General features: G+C 66.0%; 1 protein-coding gene across 1 annotated transcript in view; it reads left to right on the top strand.

The window, feature by feature from the left end:
- Positions 1-15,539, top strand: part of MCF2L (MCF.2 cell line derived transforming sequence-like) — a 32,349-nt gene that overhangs the window by 12,379 nt on the left and 4,431 nt on the right. The window contains exons 7-23 of the mRNA XM_012662826.1: positions 216-335; positions 727-918; positions 1,348-1,539; positions 2,108-2,267; positions 3,144-3,217; positions 3,398-3,471; positions 5,825-5,891; positions 6,701-6,816; positions 8,306-8,375; positions 10,199-10,291; positions 10,370-10,462; positions 10,795-10,920; positions 11,616-11,837; positions 12,017-12,109; positions 12,795-12,873; positions 13,011-13,077; positions 13,741-13,859. Coding sequence (XP_012518280.1) covers positions 216-335; positions 727-918; positions 1,348-1,539; positions 2,108-2,267; positions 3,144-3,217; positions 3,398-3,471; positions 5,825-5,891; positions 6,701-6,816; positions 8,306-8,375; positions 10,199-10,291; positions 10,370-10,462; positions 10,795-10,920; positions 11,616-11,837; positions 12,017-12,109; positions 12,795-12,873; positions 13,011-13,077; positions 13,741-13,859 — 1,957 coding nt within the window. The remainder of the gene's footprint in view (positions 1-215; positions 336-726; positions 919-1,347; positions 1,540-2,107; positions 2,268-3,143; positions 3,218-3,397; positions 3,472-5,824; positions 5,892-6,700; positions 6,817-8,305; positions 8,376-10,198; positions 10,292-10,369; positions 10,463-10,794; positions 10,921-11,615; positions 11,838-12,016; positions 12,110-12,794; positions 12,874-13,010; positions 13,078-13,740; positions 13,860-15,539) is intronic.

Below are 15,539 nucleotides of genomic sequence, written 5' to 3' on the forward strand. Positions count from 1 at the left end.
TAAAGGGACGAGGTGTGGCATATTTGAGAAATCACGTATGCAAAACCCTGAGTCTTGCTGCCAACACCAGCAATGCTGGGCGTCCGGTGTTCGTGCCGGGTGGGACGGAAACCCGGGCAGAGCCCCCCAGGCCACGCGCCCCCCGCCCCCCTACCCCCGGCTCCGTTCCCGCCAGCGTCTCTCCAGTCGGTGCAGACGCCCCTCCTGTGTTGCAGGTCAAAGCCACCTTGGATGTGGCGTCCCAGAAGATCGCGACCTTCACCGACTTGGGCAACAGCCTGGCTCACGTGCAGCACCTGCTGAGAGACCTCGCCGGCTTCGAGGAGAAATCCGGCGTAAGGGCGGCGCTGCGGGTGGCTGGGGGGAGAGCTCACGGTGTCGCCGGGGGTGGTCGGGCTGGGCGTCCCCCCATGGGAGGAGAACCCTCATGGGCTGGGGTGCAGGGACCCTCCGCCTGCCCCTCCTCATGCCCCGCCCGAGGCCCTGGCCCTGCCCTGCGACCTCCGGGTCAGTCTCCGCAGACGGACGGTGCCTTTCTGGGACCACCGTGGCCCCCAGGAGCGTTTGCCCCAGGACAGCTGATGGGACTGGGTGGCATTTCAGTGACCGCAAACAAGGGGAAATGACACGCGTCCCGTACCTCTGGGACACACCCCTTGTGACCGGGGGCCCCGTATGTCTCTAACGGAAGTGACCTGAGCTGGCCTCCCGGTGCCTGTCCCGCAGGTGGCTGTGGACAGGGCGCAGACCCTGTGTCTGGATGGCGAGCGGCTCATCGAGGACCAGCACTACGCCGTGGACTCGATCCACCCCAAGTGCGAGGAGCTGCGGCACCTGTGCGACACGTTCGCCGCGGAGGTCGGGAGGAGGAGGGGGCTGCTCGGCAAGTCCCTGGAGCTGCACGGCCTCCTGGAGACGGTAGGCGGGCGGGCCGCCGCTCCACCCACGCCCACCACGGGCTGGCCCACCAGCGGGCGGATCAGATTCACGGGTTCAGAATGGCCCGGACAGCCGAGTCCCCCGGTAGAGCCATCTGTCCCCTGGAAGTCACTGGGCACAGCAGTGATTTCCTTGAAAGGACCCGAGACTCGGCGCGCCAGTTAGCTGCTGCGCTGCGCCTGTCTCTTCCCCGTCACAGCTGTAGGTGCGCGTCCAGCCGGGACCGCGCTCGGCCTCGCAGAGGGCTCTGTGCCCTCGGGGTCCTCTGGGCTTGGCGGCAGAGGCGTGGCCGGCGTCTTAGGTGCTCCCCGAACCCGGAGTCGGCGGACGGTGTGTCAGGCGGTGAACGGGTGCCCCGAGCAGGTTCAGCCCCTCACGGTGTCCTCCCTCCCGCCCGCTTGTCCCCAGTCCATGAGGTGGTGTGACGAGGGCATCTACTTGCTGGCCTCGCAGCCGGTGGACAAGTGTCAGTCCCAGGACGGGGCCGAGGCCGCCCTCCAGGAAATCGAGAAGTTTCTGGAGACCGGTGCAGAAAATAAGATCCAGGAGCTCCCCCAAATTTACAAGGACTACGAATCCATCCTCAACCAAGACCTGAGGGTAAGGCCGACACAGGCGTTGCCCCGGCCCGGCCGTCCTGAACGGTGGGAGTTACTTTGCGCAGCGTCCGAGAGACTCGTTCAACGCGTTGTCAGCAGACAGAGGGCGTTTGGGAGAGGGGCAGAGACGGCACAGAAATAATTCCGTGCCTGCCTCGCGAGGGGGCCGTCCTGCCCCCCGGCCGGCTCCGTCCCATGGGCAGGTGCCGTAGGAGGCACCGTCCTCCAGGACCCTGGTCACGCCAGGCGCCCCCGATCCTGCACTGGAGCTGGGCTCCCCCCAATCCCGACCGTCCCCCGAGTCCCACCCTCGGGGCGACCGGGAGACGTCCACTCCACTCCTGCGGCCGAGGCGGCCCTTCGGGTACCTGGGACGGCTGCCAGGCCCCGCCAGGAGCTGAGCGTCCTCTGGGCAGCATCCCTCAGACCCCACCATCCACGGTACCGATGGACGCCACGTGACGGACATTTAAAACCGAGGCACATCCCGGGCATGGAGGCTGCATCCTCAATGACGTTGTCACGCCGCCCCTCCCTCGCGTCTTACCGAGGCTGCCGTCTCGTTCCAGGAGCACGTGCAGAAGGTCTTCCAGAAGCAGGCGAGCATGGAGGAGATGTTCCGCCGCAGGCAGGCCAGCCTCAAGAAGCTGGCGGCCAAGCAGACGCGGCCCGTGCAGCCCGTGGCCCCCAGGCCGGAGGCCCTGGCGAAGTCGCCCTGCCCTTCCCCAGGTGCGTGGCTCCTTGCACCTCTGCGTGTGGGGCCACTCGGGGCGCTCGGACAATGAGGAGACCATGCGGAGTCTCCACGCGCCCCTCCCCGCCTCCGCTGGGCCCCGTCCGGGTCGGCAACCTCCACCCCAAGGGCCGATTCCCACCCAGCATGTGTTTCCGTGACGGAGCCTTACGGGGCGCGGCCACGCTCTCTCTCTCACGTGCTGTCTCTGGCTGCTCTCGCGCCAGGCCGGCCGAGTCGGTCGTTTCGGCCACATCCATGTGGCCCACAGAACTGAAACGCTGACGGCTGCAGAGCCCCCTGACCTCTCCCCGGGCCGCACGACCCACCTGTTCTCAGAGCCCAGAGGTGTCCCTCGCCCTCCCTCGGACCTCCGCCCAGAGCCCTCCTGCGCGGCCCAGCCCGCCAGGCCACGCGGCTGCCCACGGTGGCCCCACCCCACACCCATGCTCCGTGGCCAAGCCCAGGGCTGCTTCTGGGAGGTATTTCCCTGTCACTCCCCGCCCCCCGCCTCGCTCTTCCTGTCTTCGCCGAATATCATGGCCAGGTCAGTCGTAAATTCCCAGGAGCCCTCGAGAGCCGGCGCGGCAGGTCCGGAGACCAGGAGACGTGGTTTGCTGGTGTGTCTGGAAACCGCGCGGGCCAGTCCGCAGGCGTCCTCACCCGGGGCTTCTCCCCGTGGCCCACCACTCCCGGGCAGCCCTTGCCGCCCCGCCAGACCCCCTGACCCTGGAAGCCCCGGACCTTCCTCGCTCTCGTCTGGGCCCCGTGCTGCTCTCCTCGCAGGGACAATGCCGTGCTCAGGCTGCGGCTTCCCTCCCAGGCCACTGCGCACCGGGCTGACGCCGCCTTCTCCACTTCTTTCCAAACAGGCATCCGGCGAGGCTCGGAGAACTCCAGCTCCGAGGGCAGCGCGCTCCGGAGAGGGCCCTACCGGAGGGCCAAGGTGAGGGCCCTGCACTGCGCGGCCCATCCTCACGTCCTCACATCCTCGTGCCACGGTGTCCTGGGGAGGGGACCCCTCCTCCTCCTCCTCCTCCTCCTCCTGGGTGGACCAGCCCGGCTTCTCTGGGAGGTGCCTCCTCCTTCCCTCCTGCCCCAAACCCGACGCTGTTCCTCTCCGCAGAGCGAGATGAGCGGCAGGCAGGGCCGCAGCGGCTCCGCGGGGGACGAGGAGGAGAGCCTGGCCGTGCTGCGCAGGTGGGTGGGCTCCGGCCACGGCGGGCTCTGCGCCGACACGCAGCGGGGCTCACGCCTATGGCCGTGAGCGCCCGGACGTAGGGACGGACCACGTGCCCTCCAACGCTGCAGAATGGCGTGTAGCTGGCTTCAAGGACTGTAAGCCGGCGTGCGTGCGTGTGCGTGTGCATGGGCTGTGCACACGGTAAACACGTCCGCTTGGCATCGCCGTGTCTGAGGGAAAAGAAATTTACGTTTTCCTTAGAAAAGCCCCGTCCTGCCGCAGTGCTCGGGTGTGCGCTTCGGGGATTCGGATGTGGGGTCCTCCCTGCCCCGGCCCCGCGTGAGGAGCCCCTAGGGTGGTGCAGGACGTGAGGCGGGAGCCGCCGCCCTCCCGCCAGCCCAGGGGCGAGGGGCTGCTGCACACCTGGCTGTTTCCCCGACCCCACGCCCACCTGGGCGTCCCGCACACCCCGCCCTCCCGAGAGCAGCTGGGCCGAGACGCTGCCTGGCGCTCGTCCCCACACAGCCCGCCTTCCAGCGGAGCCGGCCGCTGGCTCCTCGCGCCCTGCCCTGGCACCTTCGCCCCCGCGAGCAGAGCTCAGAGCCCGCCCCTGGGAGCCCCGTCCGCCCCCGACGCCCGGCCGCACCCTCCTCCTGACACGTCCCCTGGACGTCGCTGTCCCTCGTGCACCCCGACGGCAGCGTCCCCCTCGCGCTCCGAGGGCTGCAGGCAGCAGACGGGGGTCCTCGGGCGAGGTCACCGGGGGTTTCAGCCAGGGGCAGCGGATGCCCCACAAGCACCTCGAGGTCCCGTGTGTGGCTCACTTCACATGTCTGGTGCCACACAGCACACGCGTGCTCCCCACACACGGCTGGTTCGACTGTAGGGGGCGAGGGTGGTGAGGCAGGGGAGTCCCAGGGAGAACACCCCGCCCAGCAGGAGGCTCCGTTCACAGCCCCACAGCCACTGGCCACAAGGAGGTTTGAGCACAGGAAACGTGTGTGCGACGTGGCAGCTGGATGCGTTGTTTTATTTAAGTGGCCACACGTGGCCAGCGGCTGCCGTGGTGGGCGGCGTCTTCCCGACCCCGTTCCCCGGGGCCTGCCGGGTCCTCACAGCAGGGAGCGCCGTGGGTATAGAGTGGCAGCTCCCTGCCTCGGCCTCTGCCCCCTGTGCAGAAGCACGACCTCACCCCAGGGCCAGCGAAAGTGCGTGGGGGGTTGAGTTGAGAAGAAGGCAAAACACCCGCCACGTGCACGGGAGGCATCGGTACCCAGAGCTGCAACCGCAGCCCCGTTAGGGACAGAAGAGAACCGCTGGTGCGGCCCCGCCGACCGTCTCTTCTTGACGTGTGCCTTGGGTGCGCCTGGAGCGTGGTCTCCCCTCTGAGCGTCGTTAACTCCAGAATTGAGGAGGAGGAGAAGGCTCTTCTGGCATGTTGCGGAGCAGGTGCACGCACCAGGGTGCACGCGGCAGTTCTCCGCGTCCTCCGGCACGGCGGTGTCTCAGGCCACCAGAGAGCGGAGTCTGGAATCAGAGTAAACTAAGCTTGGGGTGAAAACAGCCCTGTCACTTCTGCCTCTGGTGGAAGCCGGTGGGACTGATGGGCAGGGGCTGTCCAGAAGCTTCCAGAGGGGGAGGAGCCCTAGGCCCTGAGTGTGCGGGAGGTGGCGGGGCAGCTCGCGGCGGTGCGGGGTCCTGAGACGCTGTGATACTCGGCCACCGCATCCAGGCTGGGGGCACGGACACCGTGAGCGGCACACGGAGGGCTCTTGGTGCCCCGGTGGCTTCAGAATCGACCTTCTCAGTAGTCTCAACCCGGGAACAACCTGCTGGCTCCAGGGTCTGTGTTCTAGGAGGTCGGTGCCTCCCCTGAAGAACAGGGAGACCCGCGTAGCCCACTCGGACCCACTTCTGGGATCCACAGCCCCTGGGGGCTGCGTCAGGAGGGTGGTGGGTGGCGGCCGGCTACACTGAGGCCAGAGCCACCCCCAACGTCTGAGCCCACAGGTGGGGCGGCCGGGTCGGGGCCGGGGTCTTCCGGTGGCCCGTGAAGAGCACGGGACTGGATCCCGGGGCTGACTGCGATACATGTGGGGGCTCGAGCTCACTTTGCACAGGGGGGACCCAAAAGCCTGGGAGGTGGGTCGGGGAATCCGCTCTGCAAGGCCTCGAGTGCCAGGTGGAGGGGGGTCCAGCCGCGGTCCCCAGGGTGTGAGGAGCGTCCAGTGCCTGGACCGAGCGTCACTCCCGTCCCCTGGGGCGTGGCACGTCACCGTCTGTAGAGGCCGCGGCTTCCTCGTCCACGGTAGGACGTCACGCTGGCCACGCCCCCACGCCGCCCCGGCCCTAACCTGCCTCTGCCCGCAGGCACGTGATGAACGAGCTCCTGGACACGGAGCGCGCCTACGTGGAGGAGCTGCTGTGCGTGCTGGAGGTGAGGCCGCCCGGGACTGGCGCCCAGACACGGCGTTCACAGCCACTGACGGCCGTGCGGGGGTGTTCGTAGCACAGGGGGTGGTCACGGCAGTGTGGACACATGCCTGAGTCATTCAGTTGTGCACAGGTGGTGGTCACGGCAGTGTAGACACTTGTCTCAGTCATCTAGGTACCCACAGGGTGGTCACGCCAGTGTAGACACCTGTCTGAGTCACCCAGGTACCCACAGGGGTGGTCGCGGCAGTGTAGACACCTGTCTGAGTCACCCAGGTACCCACAGGGGGTGGTCACGGCAGTGTAGACACATGCCTGAGTCATTCAGTTGTGCACAGGTGGTGGTCACGGCAATGTAGACACCTGAGTCACCCAGGTACCCACAGGGGATGGGCACAACAGTGTAGACACCTGTCTGAGTCACCCAGGTACCCACAGGGGGTGGTCACGGCAGTGTAGACACCTGAGTCACCCAGGTACGGCAGTGTAGACGTTTTAGAGCTGTGCCCTGTGTCAGTTTCCCCTGAAAGTAAAAGGTAAAAGGAAGGAGGACGGACTCCCACCACCCAGAAGTCGGTGCTGTTTGCAACGCAGCCGTGTTCAACCCTGGGCTGCTCTGCCAGAAAATCACCTCAGAAACAATCCATGAGTAAATCTGAGCGGATTCGCCTGTCCACACTGAGACGGGGTCACCCAGCCCCGCCGGCTCCCCGTGACCGTGGCTGAGAGGTGGCCGGGGCAGCTGCCGCGACCCCGCCTGACCTCGCGTGTGGGCGTGGCCCAGGCCTTGCTGCCACCTGTCCCTCCCTGCAGGGCTACGCGGCGGAGATGGACAACCCCCTGATGACACATCTCATCTCGACAGACCTGCACAGCAAGAAGGACGTCCTGTTCGGAAACATGGAGGAGATCTACCACTTCCACAACAGGTGGGCCCGTCCTCCGCGCACACTCGCAGGTGCTTGGCGATCGCTGCCTCTCGGGGGCGAGCTCTCGGGGGCCGTAGGCGCGAGCGGGGTGTCCAGGCGCGTCCTCTGAGTGCCGTGTGGCGCCTCGCTGACCAGGGCCGGCGGCTGAGCCAGCCGCGAGCTGCTGCCCTGGGAGGAGGGAGCCCCGCCTGCCCTCCTGGTGCTCGGAGGAGCAGAAGGGTCCCCGACGCTGCGCATTTGGCACTTGGGGGGCGGCAGAGGCCACACCGCTCAGCGAGTCCGTTTGTTCCCACGCGGCTATGCAGAAGGAGGCAAACCAGACGCGCCTCACGTGCGGCACTGTCACCCGGGGCCGCCTCTCCTCCACTCCGTCGCGCTCCCTGTATTTTAACAATTTGCCGGAGCCCGCGGGGACACGGTCATGTGGGCACCCAGTGCCGGCACCACAGGCAGGCAGAGGGAGGCCACACAGAGGACCCCACTCTGCAGAGCTGCTCTCAGGAGTCGGGGACCGTGGGGACTCCTGTCATCAGCTCGTCCCACCCACCACTTACGAAGGAGGCCACAGGTAGCAGCTGACCTGCCCGGGAGCCCCCACTCCCTCCCGCAGTGGTTGGGCAGAACATGTTTTTTTTCTTTTGAGACACAGTCTCACTGTCACCCGGGCTAGAGTGCCGTGGCGTCAGCCTAGCTCACAGCAACCTCAAACTCCTGGGCTCAAGCGATCCTCCTGCCTCAGCCTCCTGAGTAGCTGGGACTACAGGTGCATGCCACCATGCCCGGTTAATTTTTCTGTTTTTAGTAGAGATGGGGTCTCACTCTTGCTCAGGCTGGTCTCGAACTCCTGACCTCAAGCGATCCTCCCGCCTCGACCTCCCAAAGTGCTGGGATTGCAGGCGTGAGCCACCATTCCTGGCTTTGAACCTCGGGAATCAAGAAGATTCCTTAGCATCCTCAACGCCTCGGGGTCACGGCCAGTCTGTCGCGCTAGAACCCCAAATTGATCCCCAAGGCAGCTTCCCCTCCGCCAGGATGTCCCCCAGGGCACAAAAGCAAATCAGAGACTTAGAGGGGAACCAGCCCCAGAGCGTGGGACAGTGCTGCGGATGGAGGGTCCCTGCCCGTGAAGGCTCTGGGTCCCGTCTGCAGGGAGCCACACGACGGCTGGTTGTGGGGGCAGAAGTGTCCATCTCTGTCCTGGCCACGCCCTCGTCCTGGCTGTGCTGACGTCAGAGCAGCTCTCTGCCCCGTGTACACACCAACGCCGGGACACGGAGGGGCCCGCCTGGGGCTGCGAGTGCTGTCCCCCGAGGGCCTGGCCGGGAGGGCTGCTGTCCGGGGGCCTGCGGTCAGGGGCTTTGTCGCCACGTGGCGGCTTGAATTGTCCGGAGTAAAGTACGGGAATCTGCTGGAAAACGACCTCCGTTAACTGTGGCTGGCGCCGCCTGACTCAGGTTGTTTTCACGTGACTCGAGAACCCCCTGTCTAGGATATTCCTGCGGGAGCTGGAAGCCTACGCAGACTGCCCGGAGCTGGTCGGGAGGTGCTTTCTGGAGCGGGTATGTGTCTGTCACAGCTGCTTGAAATGACTGAATAACGACCTTACATCCTGCCGCGCGGCCCGCTTCTCACCAACTGAAACGACAGAGTACAAATGTTTTCAGTTTGGCTGAGATGATGTATTTGGGGGAAGGACTGAAAGAATAGAATTTTTTTTAAACTCCAATAACTAGTTCAAAAAAGAGAAAACCTATAAAACTTAAGCTTTAGTGAATGCTGGAGTTTTATAGTGTCTAAGTTTTATTGTCTTTTTTTTTTAATAATTTTTAAGATAACACACTTAGCCACACCTAAGTGTGCCTAAGTGTTAAATGCAGGCCTTAGATGAAGCTGGGATTTTCCATGGGCTGCTGGTTTGGTTTCGCGCTTGCGGGGCTGGGTGGCCTCACACGCTGGGTGAGATTGGACGAGCCACTCGACCTCTCTGGCAACACGCTGGCACCAAGAGGCAGACGGGAGGAAGGAGGAGCAGTGGTCGTGCTCTGTGTGGCCTGGCTGCAAGTGCTGCTTGCGGGTGCCGCCTGCGAATGGGGCTGGGGACCCTCCCGTGGGTCGGGGACTGTTGCGTGGGCCCCGATCGGCAGCCGCAGCAAATCCTGGGAACTGATCGGAGATGCAGATTCTCGGGTCCCACCGCATCAGACCCCCGGGCGGGGCGATCTGTGTTGTGAAGGGTGTGGCGGCCCTGCCGCCGTCCGCGAGGCGAGGGAGGTCTTCCCCTAGAAGTAGGAGTCTGCGACGGTCCTGCACGTGTCCTTGGCAGCCTGTTCCCATGGCAAAAACCAGCACGTGGAGCTACCTTTCTAGTAATGAAAAAGGTACTAGGCCTGCTGCCTCCCTGGGAAGTGACCTTCTGGTGGGAGCTGTCACCTGGCTGCCCAGACACGAGGACGCGGTGTCAGGGGGGCGCCCTGGGGCCCTGTGCTCGGCCGCGTGGACCCAGTGGGCCTGGGTGTCCAGGGCTTGGACGCTGACGGACGTGTCACCAGCCTCACGGCAAGGAGGCTGTCCACCGGGTCTGCCACCTGCCCTCACAGCCCGCGGCCCTGCTCCGGCTGAGGGTGGACGAGGGAGCCTTGCCCAGGGGCAGCTTTGACGTCAGATCCAGCCAGAGAGGGCTCTGCAGTGAGGGGAGGGGGGATCCAGGGGTGCAGCCTGTGGGGAGCACACCCTGCCTTTCCCAGAATGAGCCAGGACGAGGGGTATCTAAGGCTCCCGCAGGAACCATCCTGCCCTTAGACCCCTCTGTGCCCTAGAACCTTCCATGCCCTAGAACCTTCCATGCCCTGGAACCCTCTGCGCCCTAGAACCCTCCATGCCCTGGAACCTTCCATGCCCTATAACCCTCTGTGCCCTGGAACCTTCCATGCCCTGGAACCTTCTGTGCCCTGGAACCTTCCATGCCCTGGAACCCTGTGTGCTCTGGAACCTTCCATGCCCTGGAACCCTCTGTGCTCTGGAACCTTCCATGCCCTATAACCCTCTGTGCCCTGGAACCACGGCGCCCCTAGAGTTAGCCAGGAGCAAGTGCATTTCACGTGGGGCTCAGGCCTGGTTTTTGCTAAATAATTTGTGTAATTTGCAAAACTGCCAGAGAGAACCCTGGAAGGTAAGTTAGATAAGTGAGCAGACAACCGCCTGCACCACCTTTGGAGAGTGGCAGAAGCCAGCGCCTGTACCCTGGACAGCGCCTCCCGCTAAGGCACAGCAGGCCCCTGGGGGCGTGGGCCGGGCGTGGTGGGAGCCCCCTAAGCGCTGGGACAGGGAGGGCCGCGGCGTCGCGGAGGACGGCCTGTAGCGCGTGTCTGCCCTCCCGGTGCAGAGGGAAGACTTCCAGATCTACGAGAAGTACTGCCAGAACAAGCCCCGGTCTGAGAGCCTGTGGCGGCAGTGCTCCGACTGCCCGTTTTTCCAGGTGTGTCCCTCCTCCCTCGCTAGCTGGTCTTAAGCAAAGGCAGGTGAGCGCTGAGCGCCAAGGCTCTGTTTGGTGCAGGAGTGCCAGAGGAAGCTGGACCACAAGCTGAGCCTGGACTCGTACCTGCTGAAGCCCGTGCAGCGCATCACCAAGTACCAGCTGCTGCTCAAGGTGGGGCTCGGAGGGGCAGCCCCGCGCGGCCCCTCCAGCTCCGTGAGTCTGACGGGGTCGAAGTGGACGGGGCTCCCCCGGGGGTGGGCGGGGTGCCGTGGGTCTGCACCTGCGTCTAGGAGCCGCTCGGCCGCACGTCATGTTCCGGGAGGGGGCCGGGCCGCAGCTTCCTGCAGACGGGGGGCCGCGTGGGGCCCCTTGCTCCAAGCCCATGGCGGCCGCGCCGGGAGCCCCCCAGCTCCGGCAGGGTCCGCGTTTCCGGGAGAGCCGGCGGCTCTGGAGGGTGTGGGGGGCTGTGTGCACAGGCCGTGCTGACGGCCCGCCACACGCAGGAGATGCTCAAGTACAGCAGGAGCTGCGAGGGCGCGGAGGGGCTGCGGGAGGCGCTGAGCTCCATCCTGGGCATCCTCAAGGCCGTCAACGACTCCATGCACCTCATCGCCATCACCGGCTACGACGTGAGCGGGCTCCTCCCCACTCCGTGGCAGCCCGTGGGCCCCGTCAGTGCTTGGGCTTTGGGTGCCCGCACCCTCCGGAACCTGGCGGAAGCTGGTTCTGCGTCCAGAGGAAGCAGGCTGCCGAGGGCACACGCGGGCTCACACGTGGGGCGGACGGGACGGGCTCCCTGGGGTCCCGGTGCCTGCAGAGGGGGACCCAGACCTCAGGTGTGGCCGTCTGCTTCCCGCGGCGCGGTTTGTGGGCTGGCGACTCACAAGTGGCCACAAAGGGCAGATTCCTGCTCTGCGCGGCGACCCCGTGCCCGGCGGACTTGCGGTCCTGCCTCTCCCCGTGTCCGTTCAGCGCCTTTTCGGTTTCCTGCGTCGGCAGACGTGATGCTTTCAGCAGCCTCGGGCGTGTGGCCCAGCTGCCTGACCAGAGCCTACTCCCGCCCTGCCCCACTGGCTCTGCGCCCCGTTACCGCCAACAGCCAGAGTCGCTGCGCGGTCCCTGGCCACGCGCAGGTCACGGAGGGCACACGCTCGGCGCTGTGCGTTCGCGGGTCTGGATGCGCACGGCGTCCTGTGCTGCCACGACAGCGCCGTGCGATGTCGCCACCCCCAAGCCCGCGACCCCCGTCCCGCACCGTCCCTGTGGGTCCCCTTTTCCAGACCGGCCTCCTGCCGGGCTGTGACGGCCCCTCTGCCCGCGGCAGGGCAACCTGGGCGACCTGGGCAGGCTGCTCATGCAGGGCTCCTTCAGCGTGTGGACGGACCACAAGAGGGGCCACACCAAGGTGAAGGAGCTGGCCCGGTTCAAGCCGATGCAGCGGCACCTGTTCCTGCACGAGAAGGCCGTGCTCTTCTGCAAGCGGCGGGAGGAGAGCGGCGAGGGCTACGAGAAGGCCCCGTCCTACAGCTACAAGCAGTCGCTGAACGTGAGTGGGGCCTCCCCGGCCCCCGCACGTGCGGCTCGCTTCGCCTGCAGCAAAACCTCTGTCTGGGGCCGGCGCTGGCGCTCGGCGCCCACCTGGGCAGGGGTGGGGGGCTCCTCGCCCACCCAGCAATGCCTCCGGCTGCCCCGGGCGTGTTCACCCCACCCCCCGTCTGCCCGCAGATGACAGCCGTCGGCATCACGGAGAACGTGAAGGGGGACGCTAAGAAGTTCGAGATCTGGTACAACGCGAGGGAGGAGGTCTACATCGTCCAGGTGGGCCCCGGGCCCGGCTTGCCGAGAGAGGCTCTGACGGTGGCGGGTATCTAGAATCTTTCATGTGCTCTCGTCACCCAGAGGCCAGGAGCAGCCGCTGTTGACCCGGGGCGCTGCCCGAGGCTGCCTCTCACGTGAGCTGGCCGCAGCGCGCAGCACACGGAAGGGTTCAAATCCGGGGGCAGAGGGACCACAGGAGAGGGGTTCACCCTCCCGCGTCCCCGCCGCACAGGAGAGGGCTGGCGTGTGTCCAGCACGCGGGGCCCCGTCCTCCTGCGTTGAGACGGGAGAACTCAAGCTCCTGCCGCAGTCCCCAGCGCTGCACTGTGGCGTCTGCTCCTGGGCACCAGTCACTGTTGTCCTTGTCACCTAAGACAATGTCACTTCCCAGAGAGGGCAGGCTCTGCCCCAGTTTACCGGCGAGTCGGGCGTGGGCCGTGGTGCAGCGGCGCTGGCCGGTGGTCCGGTACTGGCTGCACTGCGGTGCCCGGCACCCGGCCCTTTTCCCGTCCGCCCCGTGCCGTGGGGCCCAGAGTCCTGCCGCCCGGGACAGGCCGTGGCTCACGCGCAGCCACCCGGCCGCTGGTGCCTGAGAGTGACCTTGGACATCTCGAGAGGGAGACACCAAAGCACGTTTTGTCAGCGCCCCAGACACTCACCTCCCGGCGTTTCTCTGGGGGAACAGGCGCCGACTCCCGAAATCAAAGCGGCCTGGGTGGGCGAGATCCGGAAGGTGCTGACCAGCCAGCTGCAGGCTTGCAGAGGTGAGAGGGTGCGCCACAGCCGCTTAGCCAGGGCAGCCACGACCCCCTGACGACGCGAGGCAGCGCCACACCTGCGGGGGAGGGGAGTGCCGGTCCCCGTGGCGGCCACGCCAGCAGTCTGTGTGCTTCCCCCGCAGAAGCCAGCCAGCACCGGGCGCTGGAGCAGTCTCAGAGCCTGCCCCTGCCGGCCGCACCCAGCTCCAGGTGAGCCACGCAAGCCCACAAGGGGGGTTTTTGAGCGTGCCGGGGTCCCCCGGCCTCTGCCACCGGAACCTCCCGGGTGTGGGGTGGCGCTTGCGCAAGGCCCTAGCGTGCCGGCGTCTGGGAATGACGTCCGTCCCAGAGCCATCTTAAAGGCCTGTGCCCCGGACCCTCTGGCCGTCCTCCGGCCGTGGACTGTGCCCCGCACGGGCAGCGCCTGCCACAGGGCTCTTGCCTGGGCCGGTGATCCCGGCGTTCTCTGGTGGCTGGCGCATGCAGTGCGTTCCACACAGCGGCCTGGCGGCGGCTTCACAGTCTTTCTTGCCTTGATTTTTCCTTTGTTATCTTACTGATTTCCTTGTTTTTTTCACTTTGTTTTTCCTGTTTCTTGTATAAGCCTCCTTTAATCATAAGTGGAACGGGATGTCGCCTAAATAAATAATCCGTGGAACAGCAGTTTTAAAAGAGAAATACCCTCCTCCCAAAAAAGCCCCCAGACCCCCTCCCTGGCGGCTAGCGAGGCGGCCTTTGAAGCCCGCAGCCTCTGGAGCCGTGAGGGCGCTGCCGCCGCGCCAGCCGGGCTGGGTGACGTCTAGACGCCAAGAATTGTGGTAAACTGACCGGGAATGCGCTTTCCTCTCTGTTTTGGTTCCTCGGTCGCCATAGTCCCTCCAGAGGGACCGCAAGAAACGTCAAAAAGCTGGAAGAGAGGAAAACAGACCCCCTGAGCCTGGAAGGCTACGTCAGTGCCGCGCCGTTGCCGAAGCCCCCGGAGAAGGGCAGAGGTGGGTGTCGGCTGTGCCGCGAGCAGCCCCCGGGCGTCACCCCGTGTCTGAGAAATGGCGGCTTCCCGCAGCTCGGCCCGCGTCCCTCCCGCCAGGACCCGGAGCCCACAGAAGAGCCCCCGACTCACAGGCGCCGTGGCTCCCAGTTCAGCCCCAGAAAGCGCCCAGCCAGGACCCCATGTGTGACCCCATGTGGGACCCCATGCGTGACCCCACCAGCTCTCCTCCCGCGACAGCCAGACCCCCTCTCGGCCATGTCTGGGGCCCCTGCATGTGTCTTTCTCTTCCTTCCTAGACGACATGGTCGCTAGCTCTGCCTCAGAAAGCTCCGCGCTTTCCAGAAAGCGCTTTACCCTGCAGGGCTTTGCTGACATCAAGGGTCAGAAAGGTAAAAGAGGCCCCGCGAACCCGCCTGCCCCCAGCATCCCTCCCGCGGTGGCATGTCTGTCGTGCATGGCGCGGCGGCCGTCGTGCGCCGTCCCGCGAGGAGCCCTGCCTCCTTCCCCACCGCATCTCACTGGCGCTGTGCGTGCCGTGCAGACCCCGGAGTTCTGCTTTTGGTGCCTTTTCTGTGGAAGGGAAGGCGCGTTCTCAGATGGAGGCCGGCTCAGCTCCCCGCCCCTCCCGTACCTCTTCTCGCCTTTCCCGCTGGGCGCCCCTCTGGCTGCCTCTGCTGTGCCTGATGCTTTCCGGCGTCTGCTGTGGGTGGGGCTCATCCCCGGGGACTGAGATCGCCAGTGGCCGGCGCCTTCGAGAGCTCTCGGGGTGAAACACCCGGGAAAGAAGCGCGCGGGGAAGCCCGAGGCCAGCCGGGGTGCGGGCAGGTCGTTCGGTGGCCAGACACCAGTCTGGACGTTTGGGGTGCTTTCCAATCTGTGAAATATTTGAAGATTGCCTTGCTCTTGAAAGAAAGAAACAAACTGCAAATTCTGGCGCGAATTTGCCAAGAAAAGGCGCCCAGAGATGGCCCTAAAATGACGCTCTGAGCCGACGCCCATCCCGGGCCTCTCCCGCCTCCCCTCAGGCTGGCCCAGTGGCCGCCGCGCCCATCCCAGCATGCGCCCCGTGCCCCCGCCCTCCGCCCTGCTGCGCGTCCTCACGCTCTGTCTGCTCTTGTTTCTGCCTCTTCCTCCTCCCGCAGCCTCTCCCACCAGCCCCGACAAGAAAGCCAAGCGGCTCCAAGTAAAGAGTGACCCGACGCCCTTTGGTGTGCGAGGTAGAGCCGCCCTGTCCCGCCGCCCCTGCCGTCTGGCCAGGGTGCTGTCCACTCAGCCGCCGCGGCGCCGCGGGGAAGATACCTGAGGGGGTCTTCCGGGCCGGGAGCGGGCGGCGCCGCCGCTCAGCAGCCAGTGCCCGGGGACGGGGCCTGCGAGGGTGGCTCACCGCTAGGCAGACGCGTCCCGGCCCGCTGCCGCTGCCCTCGCGCCGGCTGGGCTGTCACCGTCACCTGGCAGCTGGGGTTGGGTGGGGTGGCCTCACTGCTCAAGGCCGGGGTCGGCTGCCACGCCCAACAGGCTCCATTGCGGCCCCGTCACGGCCCCCTCCCGTGTCCGCAGTCTGTGCTGATGCTTGTTGGTGGACACATAGGACGCAGCAGCTGCCCGGCCGTGAGGCGTCCTTTCCTGGGCAGGTGGCAGGTGCACGGCGGGCGGTGGCCTTGTTCCTGCCTCCCTGGCGTCG

This window comes from Propithecus coquereli, unplaced genomic scaffold (genome assembly GCF_000956105.1).
Source record: "Propithecus coquereli isolate 6110/MARCELLA unplaced genomic scaffold, Pcoq_1.0 Scaffold782, whole genome shotgun sequence".
NCBI lineage: Eukaryota > Metazoa > Chordata > Mammalia > Primates > Indriidae > Propithecus > Propithecus coquereli.